The sequence below is a fragment of the Colius striatus genome, chromosome 25, assembly GCF_028858725.1.
Source record: "Colius striatus isolate bColStr4 chromosome 25, bColStr4.1.hap1, whole genome shotgun sequence".
NCBI classification, from domain to species: domain Eukaryota; kingdom Metazoa; phylum Chordata; class Aves; order Coliiformes; family Coliidae; genus Colius; species Colius striatus.
Window position 1 is genome coordinate 1,770,658 of NC_084783.1, and position 25,244 is coordinate 1,795,901.

At 45.6% G+C, this 25,244-nt stretch overlaps 1 protein-coding gene across 1 annotated transcript; it reads right to left on the reverse strand.

The window, feature by feature from the left end:
• Window positions 1–10,589: 10,589 nt before the first annotated feature.
• Window positions 10,590–23,818, reverse strand: ATCAY (ATCAY kinesin light chain interacting caytaxin). The gene is made up of 13 exons (XM_010196411.2): window positions 23,774–23,818; window positions 21,865–21,994; window positions 17,032–17,096; window positions 16,454–16,675; window positions 15,481–15,666; window positions 14,730–14,832; window positions 14,123–14,254; window positions 13,622–13,708; window positions 13,035–13,133; window positions 12,728–12,763; window positions 11,893–11,928; window positions 11,213–11,248; window positions 10,590–10,653 (listed from the first exon to the last, which is right to left on the reverse strand). Exons 2-13 carry the CDS (start codon window positions 21,939–21,941, stop codon window positions 10,644–10,646), a joined length of 1,089 nt encoding a protein of 362 aa, XP_010194713.2. The 5' UTR covers window positions 21,942–21,994; window positions 23,774–23,818; the 3' UTR covers window positions 10,590–10,643.
• Window positions 23,819–25,244: the final 1,426 nt, after the last annotated feature.

A 25,244-nucleotide genomic window follows, 5' to 3' on the forward strand; every position in this document is an offset into this window, starting at 1 on the left:
GGGGCAGTTGTTACAGTTGGGGCATTTTCACTGAGCCCAAAGGAGCAGATATGTGCTGTTTCTGTTGCTGGATATAAAGCATCGTCCCTTGAGCTTTCCAGCCATTACAGTGTAAAAGCCACATCTCCAGAATTTAACCATCAGGAATCTGAGGAAAGCACTTTTAAAAGGCTCTTCCTTAAAATCATTCCTGAGGGCAGAGGGAATGCAGCTCCAACGTCACAGGCAGGCACTAATCCAGGCTGTGGAGATACACCTCAGGGCTCACAGCTGCCCACATGTGCATGGGCTGGAGCTGTATAGGCAGGATGTTCACTAACTAATTCAGAGCCTATGGGACATTTTAGTTTTGGCAGTCTAAGGCATCTCTTTTGGCCCACATAGTATCCTATAACTTAATAATCTCACACCTTATTAATATCCCCAGTATTTTTGAAGCCTTTCCCTCAAACTGGGTGTTTGTTTGACATAATTAAGTTTTATTTAGAACAACTACTCCTAAGTTGTATTTAACTTGAGTTTTTCTGCTTCTATTTCAGGCCTGAAGAAGGGGTTTTTGACCTAAAATCTTGTTTGCCTCACCTCAGCTATGTCTGTTGATCTAATAAAAGATGTAACATTTCCCTACAAAGCTTTTTTATGCTCACCAGCCATAAGGTCAAGGTCCAATGCTCTAATAAAATGAGGTCAATCATGAACAGAATGTTATTAACCATCAGAAGTGTAAGAGTCTGGAAGTCTTGCAGTGAAGATATTACAGGCAAGAAAATAAATTGGTTTTAAGATAAAGCCTGGTAAAATTATGAATGAGATTATAGCAAATGGCCTTTTCCACTCTATTGTGTTGTCTTAATTCTGTGTTTAACAAATAGACCTCGGTTAGCATTGCTATTATTATTTATGGTCAACATCAGTACATTATTTGATTGTTCTTGGAGACATCATGTAAATTATACTTTGATTTCTAAGGCAGCTACGTAAAATGATCTCTCCAGAGAAATTTGGAGCTTGAATTCTTGAATATGAACGAGACATGACTCTCAGGGAAGTTTCATTTCCAGCAGCTGCCCATCACTTGAAGCACAGCATTTGCAGAGGAGAGTCACTGCCTCAGCCTCTCAGCTGGTGTAAATTGTCATGGTGCTCTGAAGTGAAGCAGTGCTAATTGACACCAACTGAAAATCTACCTGAGATTAACTCTCTGCTCAAATTTTTCATGCCTTTCTTCGTGTTTTTCTTCTGCCCCTGAGCTTGGAAGGTTTTGGTTAAGAAAGCCAATGGTATGTTGCTTCAGTTTTTGTTTTTCCACATTTGACCTCATGTAATAGACAAAAACTGGGAGACTTGGAAGTTGTGTTAAAGATAGGAGGGGAGATTGATCTCTGCTATCTCTGATCCAGTTCTCTTTATCCTGGAGTCATGCTGATCCAAATAGTTTTGGAATGTGCCATCCTCAAGGTGAGTGAAATTTGTATTCTGCCCTGCTGGGTTTACTAATGTGTGTGTGCTTCAGAAATAGAGATCTGGGTTTCGCATTGGAAAAAATGAGTATTTGGCCTGAGATGTATCAAAAGAAACAAAACGTTTCCAATATAGAGAGCAAATGAAAAATATTTGTGGCAGCAGCAGTTCCAAATGTTGAAGTATTTGGCTGAGTTGTTTAGGATCAGTGCATTCCAAAACAGTGAAGTCCTGCTATCTCTATAAAGAATGTTAAAACATTGTTTCTGCTCAAAACCTGAGGAATGAAGGACAGAAAACTCCTTGGTTTGTTATTGTTGTTGTTTTTTTTTTAAGTTCCCAGTTGCAAGTCTTGTTTTTGTAACTCTTAAGTGTAAAAGCTGCTTTTTAAAACCCTTTCTTCTCAGTCCCTTAGTTCTCCTGTGGATGTGTTTGGTTTTCCCAAGTCTGTTTTTAAGCTACTTGATGTGGTTTTTCCTATCACCCATATTCATACTCACACACTAAACATCCAGTGAAATTGTATTCATCCCCATAGCTCAAATTCTCAGATTCCTCAGTGGCCCCAGCCTTGTTCCTTTGGGTGCTGGCATGTGCCTGCCTGTATTTGGAGATCGCTGACATTTCAGCTGTCTGCACTGAGAGAACAAAAAAGACCTCAACAAAAAACTGTCTGAAATGAATAGTGACAGTTACACTTACCAGCTACAACAAACTTTCCTCAACCTGTAAAAATATGTCTATGCAAATGCCAAGTGTTCATAAATGCTTTTTTTAGCACATTATGTTAGCAACATTTCTCACTGAGTTATGTGTTGGTCATCTGAAACTTCCTTTTTTTGGGGCTTGTTTATCCTGCAGATATGTTATCTACTTGACACTTTGCTAATACGAATACCATTCAGCAGTGAGCTTCAGGCAAAGACAGAGAATGTTCCTGCTCTTGACGTTATTTTTAGAATACTAATGTTTACTAAAACTTTAATGTTAATCAATTTTTCTTCAAACTAAGATGAATTGGGCTGAAGCCAGTTTAATACTCAGGGAACCATCATGATATCATTTCCCTGGGATAGTTTAGTTTCTGTCTACTGACCTTTCTGTTGCAGAATATGACTCATTTATTCTAGAGCTTTAATTCACAATATAAATCCTTCACGAATCATAAGACATTGTTTATGGTATGAGCAAGGTTATGCCAAGGTTCCTTCTGCCAGAGACCTGGAGGACACAGCATACTGGCTTGTAAAAGAACAGGCAAAGAGTGGGGTGTTTTTTTTTTTCACTTGGGAATTTTTAAATGTGTGTTTTTATTCTTTCCAGAACACTCTATTAGTTGAGTGGCTACAAGAGCACCTCTGCAAGGTTTTGGAGGCTGCTCAACAAAGCAGAAACTGTCATACCCCCCCTGGAGGAAGCTAAGCTTTTATTTTTAAACAAAAAAATGAGGGAGAGAGCATTGACAGAACAGTACTTCAGTGAGAACTGCCATGAACTAGAAGAGCTAAAAATTAGGCTAGTAGTATAACAAACTTAAATAGTATCCTGCTTAGCTAACTGGCATCTCATCCCAGCAATCTGCAGAGCTGCTCTCAGGCAGGAGCTGCCAGTGGAGATATTCTTCTGCAGCAGCTGATCCCAGAGGGTAGTTTGGAAAATGAAGAAGGATGGAGGATGAATAAGGCATGAAATAAGCATTCAAGCTTTCTGCAGGAAACACGCAGCGAAGAAGCTGAGCTCTAAGGTGTGTTGTTCATGTGTGATGATTCATCAAATGAGGCTCCAAAATATTCTGACATTTTTTCAGGTTTGTTTGACAGACTCTGCAAAATCAGTCTGAATGAGTAATCTACAGACAAGAAAGGGAAGTTTCCCTTTGGTTAATCTTTACCCATGTGCCTTCACTCTGAGGCTGGTAGGGCTAAGCCAGCTCTTGGCTTTGCAGCTTTCCTATGCTCTATCCTTTGCTACACTGGTGTCTATGAAGTTCCCAGGCTTCAGTCCTCCCACTCCAATCCTCCATGCTCCACCTGCCTGTTGGAGAAACAACTCTGTTGTTTGAGGCAGGGTAGGAGACAACATCTTTACATTCAGGCCCTGTTAACCTTTAGCTCCTGCGTCCTAACTGTTAGTTTCTCTCAAAGCTATGTTCTGAAAGCCATACTGTCCAATCCCTCCATGTAATTTCTCTTTTCATTCCAGGTATTAAATCTTATTTTTACAACTCTCATTTAGGCATAAGTAGCTTTTATCTGGGGGCTGAGTTTTCCCTTGTGGCTCCTCTCTGATGGACTAAAAAATATGCAACCCATCTAACATGAATTTTATCTGGAATGTAGTGGCTTTTCTCTTCTGAAAACTCAACTCTTCTGCTAGCTTGCCCTTGTTAATCCCCAGTCTGATGTTGCTCAGGGGAACTGACTGCTTTTGATCATATTAGGTTGTTAAACAAAAGGTCAAATACACAAAACATCTTTAGCATCCTGAGAAGTTAACCCAAAGTGACAAGTCGGATGATCAAAGTGCTAAACTCCCATGTGCTAAAAAAGGAAGGAATGTTCTGTTGTTTTCTGTCTTTTTCACTTGCATTATCACTTCATTTTCCTCCCCTAGGTTGTGATTCATTTGACTGGCAGTGTAAGATAGTGTAAAGCTAGATATTTAGTTCCATCTCATATCAGTGGAGAGAGAGAGGCCTCACCACAGAATGATTCATCCCCTCCCAAGGCAGGTGAAATCTTCTCTTTTCATCCACTGGAACCTACAACTAATTGAGACTATCAAATTTTTAGATTGATAAAATGAGGTTAGATGAATCTCATCCCAGTGTTGAGGTTAATTGTTTGGAGAAGACTCTAATGGTTTTAAGCTGGGAACCTTGGTTTCTATCTGTGGTTCATCACAATTAGAAATGATGGTAAACACCTCATAAATGCAAATGGAGTAATTAGCATGTTCCTGAATATTGCTTCATTCAGGAGCCTCAGCCACTTTAAAGGGAAGAACAGTCACATAATACAGATGTGGGAGAAGAGATTTCTACTTGGCTGACAGTTTAGTTCACAACTCTTGTGACAGAAGAAGTTACAGTACTGAGAAGGGGTGGCAAAATCCTGACTTTTCATTCAAACTGCTGAAGTGAGTGGAAGGTGATTTGACATTTTGGAGGAAAGACAAGTCTTAAAAAATACCTTGAAAATCACTCAATGTGGTGATGTTAGAATGCGTTTTGGTTGGGTTTTTGGTTGGCTTTTTTCCATCTTAGAGCTGATGGTGGAGGAAATGTGAGATTCGTAAAGGCAGCGTGCAGTTTAGGTGGGTTTCAGGCACTTAATTCAGTGAAAATGAGTCATAAAAGCTGTGTGGTTGATGGAGAGTTTATCAAGGCTAAACTTTCATCAGAAAAATTTCCAGAAAATGTAGCTGATGTTTTGCTGTGGATCTTAATCACAGGTGCCATCGTCTTGGTTAGGAGGAATATACATATACCTGGATCACAGGTCCAATGAGGAAGAATTATACAAGTGTCTCAGCTGTTATATCTGCTGAAAAGCTGTACCTAGTACTTGCAGAGCAGACCTGACCCATAAATCACACCCAGCACCAAGAGGTTTACAGGTATGCACTGAAAAAAAATGTACCTCAGATAAACTAAGTGGTGCCAGGAGCAATGAACGGTTCATCTTTAACTTTTCTCTCCCCTTCTGTCAAAATCTCTCAAATGAACACTGTAATCTTAAAATGTCTTAAAGATCCTGGGCTTTTATGAGCACCTCTCTGTCTTTTAAACAGCCAGTTTGCTGCAGAAGTCTTTTCAAATGTCTCATCTAATGAATATTGTTAGGAATATTGTGGGCTAATGGAAAATTACAGTACAGAATGATTAAAGGGTTTATTTTCTTTTGTGGAAGGACATCTCGTCTTCTGCTTGGGAAACTGTTGCTTTGGTAGGGTAGCAGCTAATCCTATTTCTGGTGGCATGGTGTAATCATAACAGGATGAGCTTTTGAACTTTGCTGTACTGCTTGCATTCTTTGTGCTCAGAGCTGGGTTTTGGTGTAACTCAACTAAGACACTCCCCCCCCCTTTTTCTTTTTTCAGCATTGATCAAATGCCTTCATGACACACCACTGATGCTGGTGGCCTCTGGCTGCAAGGCCACTTGGAATATTTTAGAAAGGTTTCATTCATAACCTAAAAACCTGTACCTACATTCTGCACAGGTTGATAGAAACCCAAGGGAAGCAATTCTTCTGTGACCATCTTCTAAAGCATAACACTGAGGGGAAACTTGGAGAGGTCACATACCATGTAGGATGGTAATTATTTGGGCACAAGTATTCATTTTGCAATATTTTAATTGCCAGGGAATGCTTTGATTCACTTTACTCAAGGGAACAGCATCCAAACAAAAATTTTCCCCCTATTTTCCCTATGGAGCCAAAGTCTAAATAAAAGATACTGACAAAAAGAGGGGTGTGCATTTTTGCTCGAGGATTAGTCTCCTTTTAATTGCTTATCCACAGATTCTTATGGAATAATACAAAGCAAAAATAATAGTACATACTGAACAGCAATCTATGTCTTCTAGCATAAACCACCTAAGTACAAACACTTTAGAAAAATGACAGTTCACACACTTTGACATGTAAGTTTGGGTTAAAAGGACCCACTACAAAGGAAAAAAAACAAACTGAGATTATGTTATATTGTCATGGTGACTTTTTAAAATTCACTTTACCAGTAGCATGCTGTATTTTTGACTGCCAGTAGATATGGAAATACAAAAGAGAAACCATGTGCTTTTGTATTTATAGCAATTTTTTGCCTGTACTTGTCACCTGCCAGGCAAGTCTGAGCTTATTGCCACCAGCATGTCATGAACTCTTTTGCTTTTTCATCTCTAGATATGTAAAATAGAAGATGTGTTGTTTTTAAAACCTGTACCACTCAGGTTTTCTCATACATGTGTGTGCACATCTGTAAGCAAATCATCTTTGGAAAAAATAGATGGAAAAAATGCCATGAGGTATGCTCTAAACATCCACTCACATTTACATGTACTGTACAGAAGAAATTGTATTCATTATCCAACTTGAATATACAGCAGCATCTCAGTTTTGTTTCCTGTGTCTTCTCTGTGAGTCAAAATGAAAATTACTGGGCAGTCTTAAATCTGGGTGATTCCTGTATGTGCCAAATAAAGTAGTTTAACTGTGTAAGTCTGAGGGTTGCTGTAGAAGGCAGTGGCAGGTGCCTGTGTTGCCAAAGGCGAGATCAAGTCTGGAGACTACCTTAAGGAGACCGGGAAGGTATTTCCTTGTCTGTCATCAGTGGTACAGGAAGGGATCTGACTTTTCTGGTTATAGGCTAATGCTGGGTGCATGCTGTGGGGTTTGTGAATATGCTATCACAGGTGTCAAATAATTTTTTCTGCATCTCAAATGTTGGCTCTACCTGGATTCACCATTAGAAAAATCTCCTGAAAGATAGAATCCAAGACCAGAAAAATGTGGTTGACAACACCTGCTGTTTGATATAATGCAATGCATTCAGAAGTCAAGATATTTATCCTCTGGAGATGTTTTTGAGGCAGAAACAAGGCCTGGTGTACATTTGGATCATTGACCAGTATAGCAGTATTGCTAAAAGGATATAGTTTATTTCATATTATTGTTTTTAAACACATGACTGGCAAAAGTCCTTAATGTAAATGCACTTTTTTTTTTTGCTGGTATAGCATATTTCTTTTACAAACTGCATCTCTGGTGGAAATGTAGAGCTGGGCTGGGAAACCCTGTCAGAAATAGGCTTTGAGATCCATTCTCTCTTTAAGGAACTGGCAAAGGAATTTAAATGGCTTCAGCCATCTCAGATTTCTATTTGATGTCTTGTCACTTGGCTTTTGGGTTGAAGCCACTGGTTGACTGCTCCCCAGTCATATCATCTGTCTGCAGCCCCAGAGACTTTCACCACTGTCCTTGAGAGTTGCTGTCAATCTCTCGCCTCCGCTGTGAGGTGCATCTGAATTTGTAAGGATCTTCTAGAGATGAATGCAGCAGAGTTGGTGGGATGTTTATTACAGCATGGAGATCTGGTTTTGATGGAAGCCTGTGCAGGTCTGTCAACATCAAACTGAGATGTTTTGCTCTGCATTTGATAAAGGGACACTGCCAACTTGATTGGTTTTGTGTTTCTATCAAAGAACTTGTAGCTACTTTGGTTTCAAGTAGCATCTACAAGAAGCTCATGACACCCTAAATTTTTGTTGCTATAAAAATGCAGTTTAGCTGTAGTTTATCAATTGTGGGTTGCAGGTTCTTTTCTGTATTGAAAAGACATATAGACATCCATCCACCCTGGAACATAACATTTATACACTCATAAAACTCTGGTAACAATTAAAATATAGTGCATACTACTTAGAGTGCTCTATCACAAAGTGCACTGTTTGAAAAATTGTTTCAAAGAAGATACAAATTGACTTTTTTTTGTCAAATGACTTCCTTTCCATCTTGAAATGAAACTGGGGCTCTGTCCTTTTCACAGCTGAACTCATAACCTTGCCCTGAAGGAATGACTCAAAAATATGAAGTTCCATCTTCAGATCTGCTCATTCCATATTTCTCTTTTTTTGCTGAAAATGTAGACACAGTGTCTTTTCTTTAAGAAAAAGATCAAACCAAGCAAACCCCACATTCTTCTGGTGTGGTTCCTGCTGAGACTCAAGAAGCAGTCTGTTTCTTCAGGTCCCAGCACTAAACGTGACTGAGGTTTCTACTCTTCCATGTGTTCTGTAACAGCAGTATGAGGCTGTGAGTGTTTTTCACTGAAGAGTTTAGTAACTACAGATCAATAAAAGGTTTCTGGAGTTGGACTCTTAAAGCATTGTTAAAATTTCTATTGATTTTGTTCATGAAATAATCATAAACTTCCCTTCCAGTGTCCAGGTGTTTGCATCCTTTTGTGGGAAGCATAGCAGGCAACTTCTCTTTTTCAGTCTAAATATGTAAAAACAGTCTCAAAAAGAAAGAAGGAGAATCAACGTTTTAAATACTGTCAGTGGGAGATAGTGGATTCACATAGTCTGGTACTAGAAGGAGATTTGTGATTGTTTCTAGCCTGAGATAAATTTAATTTGGCCAGAAGAGTCCTTTCTTAATTTCAGTGGGTTCGTTCAGTCCGTCTGACAGACCATGTGTGAAAAATGATATCCAGCTTTGCAGATCACATTAACACGTTCATGGTTGAAAACTTCTGCTGCTTCTGTCTTGAAACAGATGTCTGCTGACTGTTTGGAAAGCTTCACACAGAATGCCTTTTTGTGGGGAGGTGTTATTGTCATAAACCCTGAACTTCAAAAAAACCCTGAAGGGCTGTTTTTCCCCTTAGATAAAGTGAATTCTGTGCTACAATAACTGCCTCATAATGAATTTTCTAGGAAGCTGTGGAGGTCAATGCTTGCTTGGTGCTTATTATTAACATGCCAGTGAGGCAGAATGTGGAGTTTTTACCATCTTCAGCTTCTAGGGTTAATGCTGTGGATGCAGTGCTCTGTTTTTCATGCAAAGGTCTGCTTAGTAAATATATCTGTGATGGATGTGCGTGAGGAAAACCTGTGTTGAATGAGAAATAAGGTTAGAAAGCATATTTGGTGCTCCTTTGTAGTATTCAGGAAAATAAAGATCTCATCTGTAGCAGTTTTATTCACTGAAAAGAAAAAAGAGAAGCTTTATCTGTACAGAAGAGACATCCCTGTCTTGAGGAGAATCTTGCTTTGGAAGAATTGTCCTCCAGGGGATTTCAGAGCAGAGTGAAGTGGTGGTAATTTCCAGTAGCCGTGAGTTGGGGTTGCCAGGCTTGAAATGTTCCCTAAGTGGTGAAATACACAAGTAATTCTTCACCTGCAGTTCTCTGTGAGGGTTTTTAACTGATGCATTTGAGACAGTAAGATGGCTCTGCTGAAATCTGAGGGTTCCAAATTATATTAGCCAAAAAAAGAAGAAGTTGTCTTAAATTTTCTTCTCTCCTTTGCTCACAGAATCCTCATGAGTCCAAAACACAAATCTCAAGAGTCTCAATATCATTTCTCCCTCTCTTGGCTAACTGAGAAGCTGAACCTAGATACAGCAGCCTGCCTCCACATCTGCAGCATTCTCCACCTGCCTTTTTCCCAGGCAGAGTATAGATGAGGCCCTCATTGCTCAGGGATGGCAAGTAGGAAATCTGAAACATTTAGCAGCTTATCTCCACACCAGGAGGTATTTATAGTGAATGATTGTCCAGTGTCATGAAATCAATACAAAGACAAGGCGTGAAAAACTTTCCATAAGGCTCCTTCTTTAAACCAGACCTTTTTGGTGTGTGTGTGCGTTGATGTAGGAGTCTCGTAAGAAGGTTCTGTGGAGGCTGCCGTGCCATATAGGACTCTCTTTCAAAGTTAGTGCCTTACAAACTGAGACAGAACAAATTGGAGAGGGGAAAAACCAGGGCATTTACTCATACGAATGGCTCTGTGTGAGTTAATAAGAGGAACTGGCAATGAATTAACTGAGGTGGTCAAGGCTGGAAGAGGTGCCTAGACCAGTGGGCACTTGCTATTTTCAGGAAGAAGCATATACTGGCTATAGAAAGGAGGAAAATGCACTCTTTTCATTGCCTGTATTAGTTATTCCCTGGGGCAGCAGCTGTTGCAATGTCTATATAGAGGAAACTGGGTGTAGAGTTTAAAGCAAAATGTCTGAGTGCTGGCCAGCAGCAAGTTAGGGGAAGGGATTATAATTTAAACAAAAAATATATCTCTTTCTGGGCTGATGACTAATGGACTACAGGATGCTCTTAACTTACTAAGAGGAAATATGGCATCTATTTGCTCTGTTTAATAGCTCTGCACAGACCATTACTGAAACACACTGGAACCTGTCCTGAAAAGTGCTATTCTTGGCTTGGCTTGCTTTGTGGTTGGGTTGGGGTGGGTTTTTTTGTTGGTTTTTCTTTTCTCAAGTAAAATGTTTTCAAAAAGTTTTAAAGGACTTTGCATGTTGGAGACAGGGGAGGCAGGCTCCATGATCTTACAGAACTCAGAATCACATGGTAACAGGTCTTATACCAAAAGGTCATTTACATGGGTGACTGCCAGGCTGCGTCATTCTTCTGCTCCATTCATTCCACTCCACCTCGATTCATGACATACTGGGAAGGAAGAGAAAGACAAGAGGTTTTTTTTAGATAGCAAATATTTTGTTATTTCCACTATGTCAAAAAAATATGAGTGTTTGGGTGTAATCCTGCACAAAAGTGTATCAGGGCCAAAGATATTGTCATTTGTAGCTTTAATGGGCTTTCTTTCTCTAAGGACTTTTCCTGAGTGCACAGGGCTGTGAAATAGTTACTGCAGGGTAAAGGCAGCTCTGCAATAAATGCCCACATGTACGCTTTTACTGTGGGCAAAGGCCAGGTGATTTATTGAGGAGCAGCTTTTCTCAGGTGTCCCATAGCAGCTGCAGTGGTGGCCAATCTGTACTTGGAGACAAGCTGCAGCAGTTGTGCCTGCAGCCTCACCTCAGTGGGGTGACCATGTCAACAGGCTTTGTAGCTGCAAAGTGGCTGATGCCTGTTTTGTGCTCAGTGAGCAGCACAAGGCTAAAGAGAACCTGGATCTAACCAGGTCTTGCCTTTCCTGTTAGTGAATCACAAACACAATGAAATCCATCACACAGAGACAAACAAGAGAGTGAGGTATGACTCAAACCTGGTTTCTTGATCCTCTGGTGGGGGCACAGGCCTGCTTGGAAAAGAAACAGCAAAACAGTAAGTGAATCTCCACCACAAACCAATCACCCTCTCTTCGCCCTGAGGCCCCATAAGTTTCTCAGAACAATTCAGACTCAGCCAATGGACCCTGGCAATTTTGAGCAAAGCTGCATTTTCTCTGGGAAGAGAGTAGCAGAATATACACTGTTCCCCCTCAGGAGCTACTTAGATACAATGAAAAAGAGAGGTTATATCACTCAGAAGCAGAGCCAAAACAAGGCAAAATTATCCTGGCTTAGGATTTTGAGACTGTCTTCAAAACCTCCCTGGAATTTGTTTTCCCTTCTAACATTACAGCTTCATCTCTTGCCTTTACACACACCCCAGAGGTGCCTGGCAGCAGTGTTTGGCCCTCTGCATTGCACCATCATGCAATGCTACAGCTCAATATCAGGAGAATGTTCTCTGGTGCCTCTGGCTCTGGTCCATAACCAAACCAGGTTCACAAAGGTAAAAAACAGCTTCAGCAAACTTTAGAAATGTCCTGTTGAGTCCAAATATCTCCTGAGAAGGCAGAGCCTGGCTTCCTGGGGGGTGCTACCAAGCAATGGGGCCCTTCTCACCAAAGACTGCTTAAGCTCTTTTACAAGTGAAGGATAAACAAAAAAGAGTAGTTACCTTTCCTTCTCAGCCATGTCTTGTTTCTCTTCTGCCCTGTAAACACAAATCACATTTGAAATCCAAAGGTGAATACTATGAAGGAGCATCTAAAGTATTTCTAGGGAAGAGAGCTGGCCCTTAGAGGTCTCACAGGTCTGCTCAGAAATGACCATTGGCTTCTTGTCCCTGTGATATAGAGCATCAATAATCCTGATGCTCTCAGGAGGCCTCTGCTGGCCCTAGAGGATGGCAGCTGGGCTGCATGATTTGCTTTTCATCAGTTTATGAACCAAATCCTCCCAAAGTGGCATCTCCCACTTGGTTCACGAGCACCAAGAGATGTTGCTAGAGCACATCTGTCTTGTGCTTTTCTCTCTCCACCACTGTGTATGGACCAGCACTTCTAACCTAAATCACTGGTGGTAGAACCAGTTGAGAAAATGAAACAAAACAAACCCTAAACTAATAGCTCCCCTTGTGCCACTCAGAATGAAGTGGCTTTTAAAATAAGCACTGGCTCTCACTTTAAGTTCGGTTTGTGTGATCATATGGGGAAAAATGTGCCATTTTTATACACAGAGTGATTTCTGATGATCTTTGCTGGCATGTATGATGCATGGTCAGCATGTGTGCACTGGGGGTGTTAAGAGGAACAGTGCTGTGGATAAATAACTTTTTAATCCAGCTGCTTCTCCCCTGCTGCAGCTTTTGCTTATTTGAGAAAAGCAGTAGAAAATAAGTGTAGGCAGTGTGGGATATCAGAGTAGGAGGAAGACAGGATTGGCTGAGAGGAAGCAACAACATCCCATGAAAACTAACCCACCTTCCCCCCACCCCCCAGAATTAATTTTACCTTTCTTTTCTGGCCTTGATCCTCTCTTCTTCATATCTGCAACAAACAGGAAACATTCTTTAAATGTCACCCAGTCAGGGCTGTTTGCTTTTACTACAAATGCAATGTTTGCTCTGAAGGTGACAGAAACTGCAAGCTCAGCCCAGTGTGCAGGCCCTTGCTTGGCAGCTGTGTGTCAGTAAGATAAAGTTTGCCTCAGGCTCTGCATTGCCAGAACATGGCTTTGGACTCTGTATCCTGCAATGCAGGATTTCTGTCCTGTGGCTCCTCAGAGCAATGTGTGCCCCAGGGTCCCTCTGATACTCACTGTAAGACACAGTCTGGAATCTGTACATGTTCCATTGGGATAAGTTGCTCCAGTTCCTCCAGGCTGTGAACGTACTGGATCTTGTTGATAAACTTCACACTGTCACAGAGAGAGAACAAGAGCATGTGCTTGAGGTCTTGCCTTTATGCTCTCTCCATAGGAAGTCTGTTTTTTTCCTGGTGGAAACAGGGAGTTCTGCATCTCTGCACCCTCTGTAGTCTGGGTGTACCCATCTCCTCCCAGTGCCAAAATGCTGATGACTAAAAATTGTGGTGAGATCCCTCACTAATGCATCTCATTTTGTTCCCCACCTCAATATCTTCAAGGGGGAAAAAGACCCACCTGGCCTGCACTTCCTAGTGAATCTTTATTCACTACCCACTGGGACAAGCTTTGATCTGGACCCAGACCAGCACAGTGTCTCCTAAAACCACCTCTGGAGTTGTCCTTGGAACCATCAGAGACATGTAGGACAAATAACATAGTCTCACCTCGGTCACTGCTAGCTACTGTAGAGCTTGAGATCTGATTGAGGAGTTTTAAATTTCAGCTCCCAAAGCAGCCAAGTTTGGGAACATGAGATTTACCTGATGAAGGGTCTGGATATAGCCAGCACTGTCCGGATGAACCACGAGGGATGCACGATTATCAGTGCTTTGAGGTTTTTACGCAGCCTGTGGAAAAGCCATGGGACAGAAAGTCAGATTTAAAGTACCTTTTATTAAACTCATCTGTAATGTGTCATGGCACTAATAACTGTTACTGGCCTTGGCTGGATGTCTCCAGACCAAAGCTTTGCTCATAGCCTCAGGAGCCTGGTTTAAGCTTGGACTCAGCAGGCTATTGGAGCACTGCTTTTCTTGGGTGCTGTATTAGCCTAGTGCCTGCGAAGGTGCTTATGAGGGAAGGAGGAAGAATGGATGGTGAAGAGAGCCTACAATAAGTCAGCAAGCTGTAACAGAGCAAGGAATTACAGTACACGGGGAGTAAAGAAAGAGGGCTGTCTGGGAAAGTTGTGCGGAAGCAGTGGAAGGGATGTGGAAAGAGGACAGGAAAGAATGAGGAGGTAACACTAACAGGATTCTCACCTTCTGTCTATCATCTGATAGCATTTCTTCAGCCAGCCAAGGCCTGGCATCCTCCTCCGGGGTGTTGCTCCATTTAGGTACACAATCATGTAGTCCTCAGCCACCAGCAGTTCCAGGCTACTGATCACATATCTGTTGGGTGGTGATCAAAAGCAATGGGGACATGAGACTAAAAAGCCCCTTGAGGTGTCTTCACATCATTTCTTTGTAGACCTTTGAATAGGTTTCAGGTTCTCCTGGCACCTTTGCAAGGTTTTTTTCAGCCATCACTGGTAGATGTTAACACAGTGCATACACTGATGGACACCCCTGTATCATTCTTCATAGCAGTAGCATTTACCAGCTGTTCAGCATTGTATATGTATGTTCTAGCCTGGCTGTGAGTCCATCACTAACGTAATTAACACTGAATGTTTGAATGCTTTGACTTATTTGACTTGGATGCAAATGCTGTGGAGAGTGTCTCACCCAGTGGTGCTTGCTCCAGTCTGCAGCTGCACACTGGGTACATTTGGCCAGGATTCAAACTCTTTCCATCTGATGCAATGCATACATGGAAACTCCCCAGAGCCCTCCTCTCCCTCACTGACCTTGACCAGCCACTTACAGAAAGAGGTTCTCCATGATGTAGTGGTAATCAGCCAGGTTACTGTCTGGGAGATAGCAGGCAGCAAAGACAATGATGGCATTGAGACCTTCTCCATAGTATCCTGGGAAAGAAAGACACAGGCAGCATTAGTGTTGTGTCCAGAGGGAGACACAAAAGTTGGAGGAAAAATAACAGCAAGGGTGTATTGCCAGATTTGGGGCTGCGTTGGTGTTTGTGCCTCTCTTCAGCTCTAGGTAAGTGTTTGTCCCTCTCATGGACCTCTTCCTTCCATGATCAGGTTTGCCTCTGATCCTGGGTTTGGCTAGAACATGCATGTGAGGTTCAGGGAAGGAATTTGTGTGTGTTGAAATACAGAGCTTTGCCCTGGGCCACTGCTTGGCTTTGCCCAGCTTTCAGATGTGGCCACTGTGGATGTACTGGCCTTTAGCTGTGCCTCCTGAGACAGCTCAGGCTCTGAGGGATTAAGCATCTATAGTCTCTTCATCCCTGGCCATGCTGCCCACACCCAGGGCTGAGGGTCAGGGTACACTCAGCTTTATCACTGCTTTGGTTTACTGAAAGGCTGCTACAGTGGCTCTGTGTTTTTAGCATGGGCTGGATGCTTTTGTAGTCTTCTATCACCCCGTGGTACAAAAAGAAGAGCAATCTAACCCTAGACTGTCAAAACAGTCATGGCATACCCTCCAGCATGCCAAAGATGGACTGAAAGACATCCACCAAGCCAGGATTAGGCCTCCCTGTCCCTCACCTCCATGTGTCACCACTCTCATGTAGGGTTTGATCATCTGGAGATCGATGCGGTGCTCCTGCTCCCCGATGATGACAGTCCTCCAGAGCCGCCCGTTGGTAGCGCTCCCGTCTTCAGTCCCACCATCCCCAAACAGATCTGCACTGTCCCCAGGCATGTTCTTGGCTGTGGCTACTGGAGTGTCGTCTGGAAAAGGGACAAACATATCTGCCTTTAATACAATGTGTGAAGAGGTTCTGTGCAAGAGCTTTGGCGTGCAGTGAGAGGCAATGACAACCACAGACTGAGGATGACCCATTTCATCTGTGGCTTTGGTCTGTGTCAGTTTGTGATTCTTAATAATCTTGTTCCATTGCCAAATCATAATAGAAATAAACTTAAAATCTCATGCTGCTTATGGTACCTGCAGTCACAGGTCAGGACCTATTGCTGGATCCTCCTTCAGATCTATACTGGCTGCAGAGGGCACTGCCAGTGCCTCTTGTCTTTTGATCTGCTGGCAGAGCTGCTTGTGTGAGTCCTTCTGAACCTGATTTAGTCCAAATCAGCCAGGTTAGCCAAGATCACATTATTTGAGAGGTGTGAACATACACGTGGCAGCTCTACTGGCAGAGCTGAGCAGATGGCACAGTCCTGCCTGGGGTGGTTGGCCCAGCTGCAGCTGGAAGGGCACGTGTGCCCACAGCCTTATGTCTTATCCTGAATTGTGGCTAGGCTGGTGTTTGCAAGTCCCTGCACTACTTCTATCCCTAGATGGAAGTGCTGAGATAGCAGTTCTGAGGCACTTGGGCTATAACTGGGGTCAGGGTGGGGTATATGCTGTGTGGAAAATGAGGCTTGGTTGTCTATGCTGTGCTTCACTGATGGTGAAGTCAATCCTCAGCTGCTCATGTAAGCAATGTCAAAAGTGGTTGAAATGAAGATAAAAAGAGCCCCAGCTCCTGCAGACATTCCCCCCAAACCAGCCTTTTACCTTCCCATTCCAGTTCATTCCCATTGCCCAAGAATTCGAGGGAATCTGTCTCATCAGGAGTTTCAATATCATCCACATTAATGTCCAGGTCATCTGGTGTGTCCAAGAAGTCATCAGAGAGAATGGAGCCTTCACTCTGGTCCAGGGAAATGTTGATTTCAGGTGCAACAAGTGTCTTCCGCTTACGACGCGCCCCGTTAAAGTTTAAAGTATTTGGGGGAGCTGAAGTTAAAAGGAAAAGAACTGACAGGTTGTCCTTATCCTGGATGCTTAGTGCAAGACATGGTGTTTCATTAGGCATATTTCAGGCTAGGGTCTTAGAAGCTAAGGGTGGTGGATCATAGCTGGGAGGTATGGGCACCTGCAGGTATGGCTGGATAAAAGTGCCCACGGTTCTGAGATCTCTGTTTCCTCCCCCAGCTTCTTGTGGAAGATTAAACAAATTCAAATCTCTGCTGGTTTCCTCTCCCACATGGGAATTTTGGCAGATACTCCAAGGGAAGGGGCTTTTGACCTAAGCTGCCATTCCCATGGGCTTGTTTTCCTTCAAGGTCTTGATAAGGCAGGTGGGTACTTACAGGATGTGTTCTCATCTTCTGTAGGGCTGCCCAGTGACTCCATCCCTGTCTCTTCTGGGAGAGGTCTGCCAGCAAGCCAAGATGCAGAGGTAAAAAGACAGGAGATAACAGGAGATGCTTAGGAGAAAGTCACTGCCTGGCAGGTAGTGGAGAGAACTGGGGACATCAGGGCAAAACATGATCCCCACATGTGCTCTGCCTTTCCCTTTTGCCTGTGAAGGCAGCCTGAGGGATGCTCTCAGGTGATCTGCCCAAGAGCAATCCACCAGCTGTACTTTCTTACTGGAGTACTGTGTAATCTCTAGTAACCTCCAAACTATCCCTCAGTTACCCCCCCAAACAGATCCTTCATGTTGCCATTCAGCCAAAAGGCTGCAAAATCCAGACAGGGCCATAGGAACAAATCCTGTTCCCAAAAGAGCCTGATAACATCCTTACTCTCTCCATATTATCCCCATTTTTATCTCTAGAAGTTTGAGAGACAGGATCAGGCTCCTCATCAGGAGTACCAGGGAACATCTTCTGCATTTGGTACTTTGCTGTGTGTATTCCTGTTCCCTGCACAGTGAAGACAATGCAGAGGGCTGTCCAGACAGCCTGAATTTGGCTGTTCCTGAGCCCAGAAGGCTTTGATGCCAGCAGCAGCTGAGCTAGCAGTGGATGCTTAGCACAAGAGCACTCTGCACTCTCTGCCAATGGTTTTGTGCAGTGCATCCTGCTTTCTACCACAGGCCCCACCTGCAGCAGAGAAAAACTTCATCCAAAGTGCCTGCCACAACCACTTCTCCCAGGAGGCAGAGAGTGGCTTTGCTCTAAGGCAGCCAGTGTTCAAGGCAAGGATCAAACCTTAGGTGTGATCCCAGAACAGCCACCCTATCCTCACCTCAGCCCCCATTTGACAAAAGCTGATCATGATAGCCAAACCCTGCTGCAGTTTGGACGTGGGTTAATTCCCAAGCACTCAAACCAGTATTTCAGAGCCAAAAGCTGACCCACTGCTCCCTTCTGCTCCATGGCAGAGGTCAGGATTTGCAGCTCCCGGAGAGTGGCTGCTGCACCCCCTTGGTATGAATCACCACGCCTCCAGCCAGAAGGCAGGGGCATCAGTTCCTTTAGAAGTTGTTTCTCCTGTACAGATGCTAATGCAAGTCTCATTAGTGGCTGTGTCACCCTGTGCAAGTTGCTGGACTTGCTCCTGATGCACAGTGGGGGAAGCAAAGTGCAGATTTGGTCCTAGCACTGCTGTGAGGAGCCCTAGTTGGTGGCTGACCAGCACTGTGCCCACCCTGAGCTGGACATGCCTTAGGGACACTTTTCTCCTGATTTTGAGATGAGACTTCTGCCTCTCCTCTGCAACTTCCACAGCACAAACCCCACCAACCCCACGACAAGTTAATGTTGCTGAAGGTCTGTTTAGAAGACACCTCCTGAACCATCCTCATTTCACCTGCCCCTTGCTGGAAGCTCCCCTGCAACAGGGGAAGAGCTCACACCTCCAGGTGCTGGCACAGCCTTGGGGTGGAACATGGGGGGAAAAACCCCCAATTTTAAGGCAGTACTGTAAGAATGGGGATGGGACTGGTGCCCAGGGCAGGTGCCCAGCAGCTGCAGGAGGCTACAGCCTAGCTTTGCCCTACAAAGGCTCCTCTTCATGCTGCCGTGACACCAGAGCCACCAGCCAAATTAAAGCCTATAAATATTTAGATTAAGGGATAATCCTCTCCTAGATGGTTGCTGGATATTTATGAGAGTTGGAGACCTGATCAAAGGCATTTGTTCCTTTCTTGCTTGTGTAGCACCTGGACCCTGTGGGCTGCCATAATGTGTTTCTGAGCAAGAACCCTCTGCCCCCCTCCAGCTTCTCATCCTCCCTTTTACTTTTTCCTCACATGGGGCCCAGCTGGTTGTTTATGTGACCGTGAGCTGGTGCCTGGCACAACTTGGTGATACAGCATCAAAGGAGTGTGTGGGGGGAGGCCCAGCTGAGCCTGGGGACGTGCTGTGGTCAGACACTCTGCTCTCTCCTGCTGGGATTCATTTCAGAAAAGCATTTCCAAAGTCAAAGATGAAGAAAAGAGCTTCCTTACCTTCCCCAAAGGGTGCTCGACTTGCTACCTCCCAATCTCTCCTGTAAATCTTCCTTCCTAAATGCAGCCAGCCCCTGGTGCCAAATTTTCTGAACAAAGCAGGTTTTCTAAGGGTTAGGTGCCACCATTTTGCTCTCTGCTGATAAAGTCCTGCCCGGTTTCCCCTCTGTAAGCACCTTCTTTCAGGTCCCAACCAGCCCCAGCCTTCCCCCAGCGTGATCCGGATGGATGGGTGCTGGAGTGAGCATGCTCCTGCATCCGCCCCTTACAGCATCCCTGCAGGACAGCCCTTGCACAGACAGCTGAGACACACTGTCAGCTGGAGGCTAAACCTTCAGGGAGCAGCAGGAGAGACAACCCTTTCCTCTCCTTGACCTGTGCCACCAGCAAGGCAGGCGCTTGTTTTGCAGATCAGCTTCTCTGGGAGGGATGAGACTGGTGCCTTGTGTCCTTAATGAGCAGCTGAATTCAGTTTCCTCAGCCCAGATCTTTGTCTAGGATATGGGGCTTTTTTTTTTTGTGGCAAGATTGGTTAATCACAGCTAAGCAAAAATAGCTATGCAGCAAATCATCTGCTAGAGAGCTACTGTCCCACATGCAGCAGCTTCTGCCCTATTATTTTTGTGCTTCTGGGGGGGAAGTGTCTTGAAAAATATGATTTATTTCTTTGTACTGGCAGTGTAGCAGAGCCAGCATTCAGTCCTTTGCTGTTTGGGCTCTATTTCTCTTCTATCTTTCCTGATTTGATTGCTCTGCAGCAGTCTATCAGCAGGCTGGGGAGCTTGTCTGTGGGGCTCTGGCCTCATCTCTACCACTGGTTTGTCATGCAGCCACAGTCACATCCCTTTGCCTCTCCCTGTGCTTTGTCTGTGAGGTAGGAGTGATAACCTCTCTGTTAGGAGGTGCTGAGGGTCCTGCAGAAGAAATGCCCCTTAAGGGCTTGGCTATGCCTGGGTTTGCTGCTTGCATGGCAAGTGTGAAACACCCTGACAGCTCCAGCTCCGACATGATGGTTGTACATAGGTGTCCAGGAGCTAGTCCAGCTTTTCCCCCAGATTCTCTAGGGAGCTGTGCATCGGGATTATTCAGTCTGAAGAGCAGGGTGAGGGGAGACCTGATCACTCCCTGCAACTACCTGCCAGGAGGCTGGAGTGAGGTGGGGAGCAGTCTCTTCTTCCCAGTAATAAATGACAGGACAAGAGGCTCAAGTTGCCCTGGGGGAGGTGGAGATTGGAGCTGAGGCAGAACTGTTTCCCTGAGAGGGGTGTCAGCCCCTGTGCCAGGCTGCCCAGGGATCTGGGGGAGTCTCCAGCCCTGGAGGGATCCCAAAGCCCTGGAGCTGAGGTGCTGAGGGCTGTGGGTTAGTGGCTGGGCAGGGTGAGGGAAGGGCTGGGACCCCAGGAGCTTCAGGGGCTTTGCCACCTGAAACGATTCTATGATTCCTTTCTATACCTCACTTTCCTTTTACTCAATTAAAAGCTTGTCAGCACAGTGCTCTGGAAGAGCCTTAGTTTGGCGCAGGTCCATCAGCCCAGAGCTCTTTGTTCCTTAATAATCCATCCTAGAGACCCAAGGGCTTGGCAGAGTCCACCTCTGGGGCCAGCGGAAGGACAAGCCAAGTCCTGTGAGGTGGGTGCTGGGCCAGCAGACAGAGGTGCTTAGATCAGTGATGCAGCTGGACCCAGGGTAAACAGAGCTAAGCTCATTCACTGATGCTGAGGGAAACAGGAGCCCCTTTCTAGCACAGCAGGGGCTGTGCACACCCACCCCCACAGCACACTGTGCCACTGTCTGTGAATACAGGGGCTCTGTGGGCTGCCTGGGGGAATTCAGCTGCAGCTGGGACAGGGTGAGACAGCCCTTGAAAAGCCCCTCAGCAGCCCAGACCCCAGCTGCAGCAAGGCTGTGTGGTGCCCATGCTGTGTATGCCCCAGTGAGTGCTTTGGTGCTGGATATGTGGGGCAATGCTGGGCTGGGGGTAAGGGTGGGAACAGCCTTTGGGTAGCTGCAGGGAATTCAGGGCACACTCAGCTCATGAGGATTATTTTTAGGGGCACTCTGTGGGGTTAATAAAGTATCTGTGAAGGTGAAACTGCCACTGGCACCTTCTCTTACCCACAGATCACAGAATCCCTGAATGGTGGGGGTTGGAAGGACTCTCCAGAGCCTGTCATTGGGGACCACAGAGTGAAGACTGGCCTCATCCTCTCCACACCTACTCTTTAGGTACTTGTAAGTGTTAATGAGGTCACCTCAGCCTTCTCTTCTCAAGGCTGAATAGCCCCAGGGCTCACAGCCTTTCCTGATAACAAAGATGTTCCACTTCCCTTTCTTACAAGGTTTGTAGCCATTCAGATTCTGCCCGCCAGCACCAGTGCTCATCACATCCCAATGACTCCACTTCCTGTGGCAAATTCCTGGCAAAGCAGCTTTGCTCTGTTTGGGGAGACAGTCCTTAATTCAGAGACTGGGAAGGAGTCTGTCCATCCATCCCTGTTAATCTCCCTGTCATCTGCATCCAGCTCTTTACTCTGTCCATTCTCACAAACAGTTGCCAGAAGCCTCCCCCAAAGTTTTTAAACATTCAGGGCAGCCTTGTTACCAAACCTCTGTTCTCTGGCCAGAACTGCCGTGTTGGGGCAACTCCTGTTGCCTCTGGGGCTTGTGGGAGGGAGCTGCATGCTCTCTACCCTGCTGCTTTCTTTCAGGAAGAACTAAATTTCTGGCATTTTTGCAGGGAACAAACCTGGGGAAGTCCTCATCTTGCCACTCTTCCTTCACATCCACGTTTTCCATCCTCAGAGTGGCTTCTGTGGTTCCCATTGTGCTCAGAGAAGGGCTGGCTGCACAGTGGTTCCCTCGAGGAAGCGCTCAGGCTGCAAAGTGGAAGGCAGAGAGGTTGGCATTGAGCAGCAGGACCTGGGAGCATTTATTCTGAATTGTTCAGAGCAGGTATGCTGATGCCCTGCTCCACTGAGCAGCAAGTGTGGTTTCTGCTTATTTACAAAAGCAATGAGGCAATGGAGTATTGTGGCTACGTGACATGCTTTGGACAAGAAAGAGGAGGTGAAGCTGGGCCTATAGCAAAGCAATAGGTATATCTCAGCTCTGTTGTGACCTTAGCACTTCTCCCTGAGGATGAGCACTGTCTAGGCTGATGTCCTTCTGTTTTTCTCTTCTTAATTCTCTTCCAATACTAATCTCAACATAAATGAGCACTTCTGCTACGAGAAATGAAATGTGGCTGAAAGGGAGAAGAGCGAGCTCCTCCCAGGCTGCTTTCAGGTTGCTTTGGCAGTGGCACCAGTTTCCATTTTGCTGCACTGGGCAGAAGTTAATGGCTTTGCTTTTGCAGAGAAATTCCTGACTGCTGCTGCCTGGCCTGGGCTCCAGCCCCATGCTTGTCCCTGCACCCAGAGAGAGACAGAGCAGGGCAAGGAGGCCTTCACGGGAGCACTGGACATTCTTTCACGTCCCTGAGGAATTCACATCTCTGCCATGCTCCCAGGTAAACCAAAGCACAAAAAACTAGAGCACCCCAAATGGAGGCGAGTTTGCTATTCCCAGTCTGGCCTTTCTTCTGCACTGATATGGACAGGAGAAGTTCAAATCCAGCGAGCCTTGTTTGCACTCATTCTAACGCCCCAGCAGTGGGATGGGCCCTTAAGACCATAGATATTGTTTGCCTTCACTAGAAGGTTCCTACACTGACAATCACCAAAAATCAGACCTTTGTACCAGGGACTGCACCTGCAACTCCTGACAAAGTCTGGGGGAGGGATGAGGACCAGACCTTGCAAGACCAGCTCTGGTCAGAGAGCAGATACACTGCTCTCAGCTCGATGCTGCTACAGCTCAGCTTGGTAGCACCTGAGCCTAGAGGGGACAAGGTCAGGCCTTATCTAGAACATGTTCAAGTGAAATCAGCTCCTGTGTTGGGCACCTGCACTAACCCACCCACTGCAGGACAGCTTGGGATGTTCCTCCTGAGCTCAGCCTTTACACTGTAAATGTAGCCTGGCACTGACTGGACAGCAGCCTATGGTTTTTTAAGGATAAAGGGACCTAGGTTGAATTCCCAAGTGGATGGAGCTACTCTGTGTGTCCCCTGGTGTCAGGAAAATCAGCATCTTCTAGAGAGCTGGTCCTTTTTCTGCTTCCTTTGGAGGCTTGTGTTTGCCAAGGGAGCTGCTGGTGATCGGGAGGGAGATAAATCTGCGTCTATCTGCTTTAAGGGAATGAAGCTACGTAGAGGCCTGAGTAAATCCAGCATCTGTCTTTATCACAGGCACTGACAGAGACAGGAATCAGAGCAAAGAGCTGTCTGTGAGCCTTGCAGGGCTCTCTCCCTGCCTGGTGTCTCCCAGGGCACACATCCTGCGCTCACCCCCACGCCTGGCTGCGTGCAGTGCCCATGGCACACATGGCTCCATTTTTGATTTCCCTATGTGCAGGCAAAGGAAACACCTCAGGGCTCAGAGAGACCCCACCTTCCCTCCCTCCTCCCCACTGCTGCCAGCTGCTCTCTGCTAACCCTAAAGGCATCATGGAGGGAGGAGGAAAAAAAAGATGCTGAAGCAAATGCCAGGCTGGAGCCTGTTCTGGCTCTGCAGCGTTGCCCGGCAGCACGGACACCCAGACGATGCTGTACTCACCGATGCTTGCGGCTAGCGAGGAACAAAGAAGATGCTGCCTGGATCCCAGCCAGGCATTCCTCCCACGGAGAGGGGCTGCTCAGGAGGTCCAGCACCTGGATCCAGCCGTGGATGTGTGTGGCTTTCTGAGCTGAGGAGCGTGGGGCTGCATCTAGGGCAGCCTCTTGCACAGCAGCCCTTGCTCTGCCAGTCGGATTTTCTTGGAGGAGGACGAGCAGGAATCGAGGACAGCTATTTGTGTTCTTCCATGGCTGCTGCTTCCTCTGCTGCCTCCCTCCCTTCCAAGGTATTTGATTATTATTTTCTGCTTGCAGCAGGCAAAGCCTCAGCTCTCTTAAGTCAGCTAATTGCACCGCTTTTGTGTGTGAGGAGGATGGCGGTGGCGGTGCTGACGGTGACAGGGAGGGGGGTGTTATGGAGGATGGGTGGAGAGAGGAGCTGAAAGCACCCCCCTTCCACTGTCACCTCTCCTCCAATTGGCTGTGAGGTACCAAATATCTCCCTACACTCTTCCTCCAGATGAATGATGCTGGCAGGGGCTGAGCACACCGTCCCCTTGCTGCTTTCAGTGGGAGCGAGGGCTGCCCATCATCCAGCAGGATCTGATCCTAGAGGAGACGTGGGAGCTGGGGAGGGCTTTTTAACACAGTGCATCATTCACTGAGAAAGTAAAAGGTGGCCTGGGCATGTGGTAGGATGCAGGATTTAATAGTCCATCTTGCCTTGCACATGCAAAACTGATTTGTGCCTAAACCTGAGGCACTGGTCTGGCTTCTGGTGCCAGGGGCTGTACAGACAGAGCTGACAGACAGTCCTCCTTGTTCTGGAGGATCAGGTCCTGTTCCTTGCTTCCAGGATGTCTGTAACTGCAGCAGAGCCTGAGACCTTTGCTGATTCCTATGCAAACTGAAACATGAATGAAGCAGCAGTGATTGTCACCTGCTCCAGGCTTGGGTTCACATCTCTGCCTTTTACTTCCCGGCCTTCAGCAAACATCCTTCCCTCTGGCTCTGGTCAAAGCCACAGCCCAGCTGCTGGCAGAGGCAGGGTTATTTTGACGATGTCTGCTCTCAAAAGCTCCCCCCTCATGTTTGCATCATGCAGCTAGCATGCTTGGTGCTGTACAGAGATGAAGGTAGCTCTAGCTTTAGGAGTGACCCCCTCCAGTGAAGGAACAGTAAGGGTTTGTCTTTTGTGTCTTAGCAGAAATGGTCTGAGAGAGGACATCTCTCTTTTCTTCTATCAGCTGCTAGAGCAGGACTGTGATGTCTGCCTGTGCCTACTGCCCTGGGATTTTCCTGTCACCATCTTCTAACCATGCATTTGAGTTTTTTTCAGAGCTATTCAGTGGACAGAGGAACTGGGGTGATCTGGACATCAGGTTGTGGTGGGGAGATGGAAGAAGTGCTGTGTGGTGGAAGCAGAAGTTTACTTATTGCATCTCTTTTTCTGTGACAATAAGAAGAGGCAG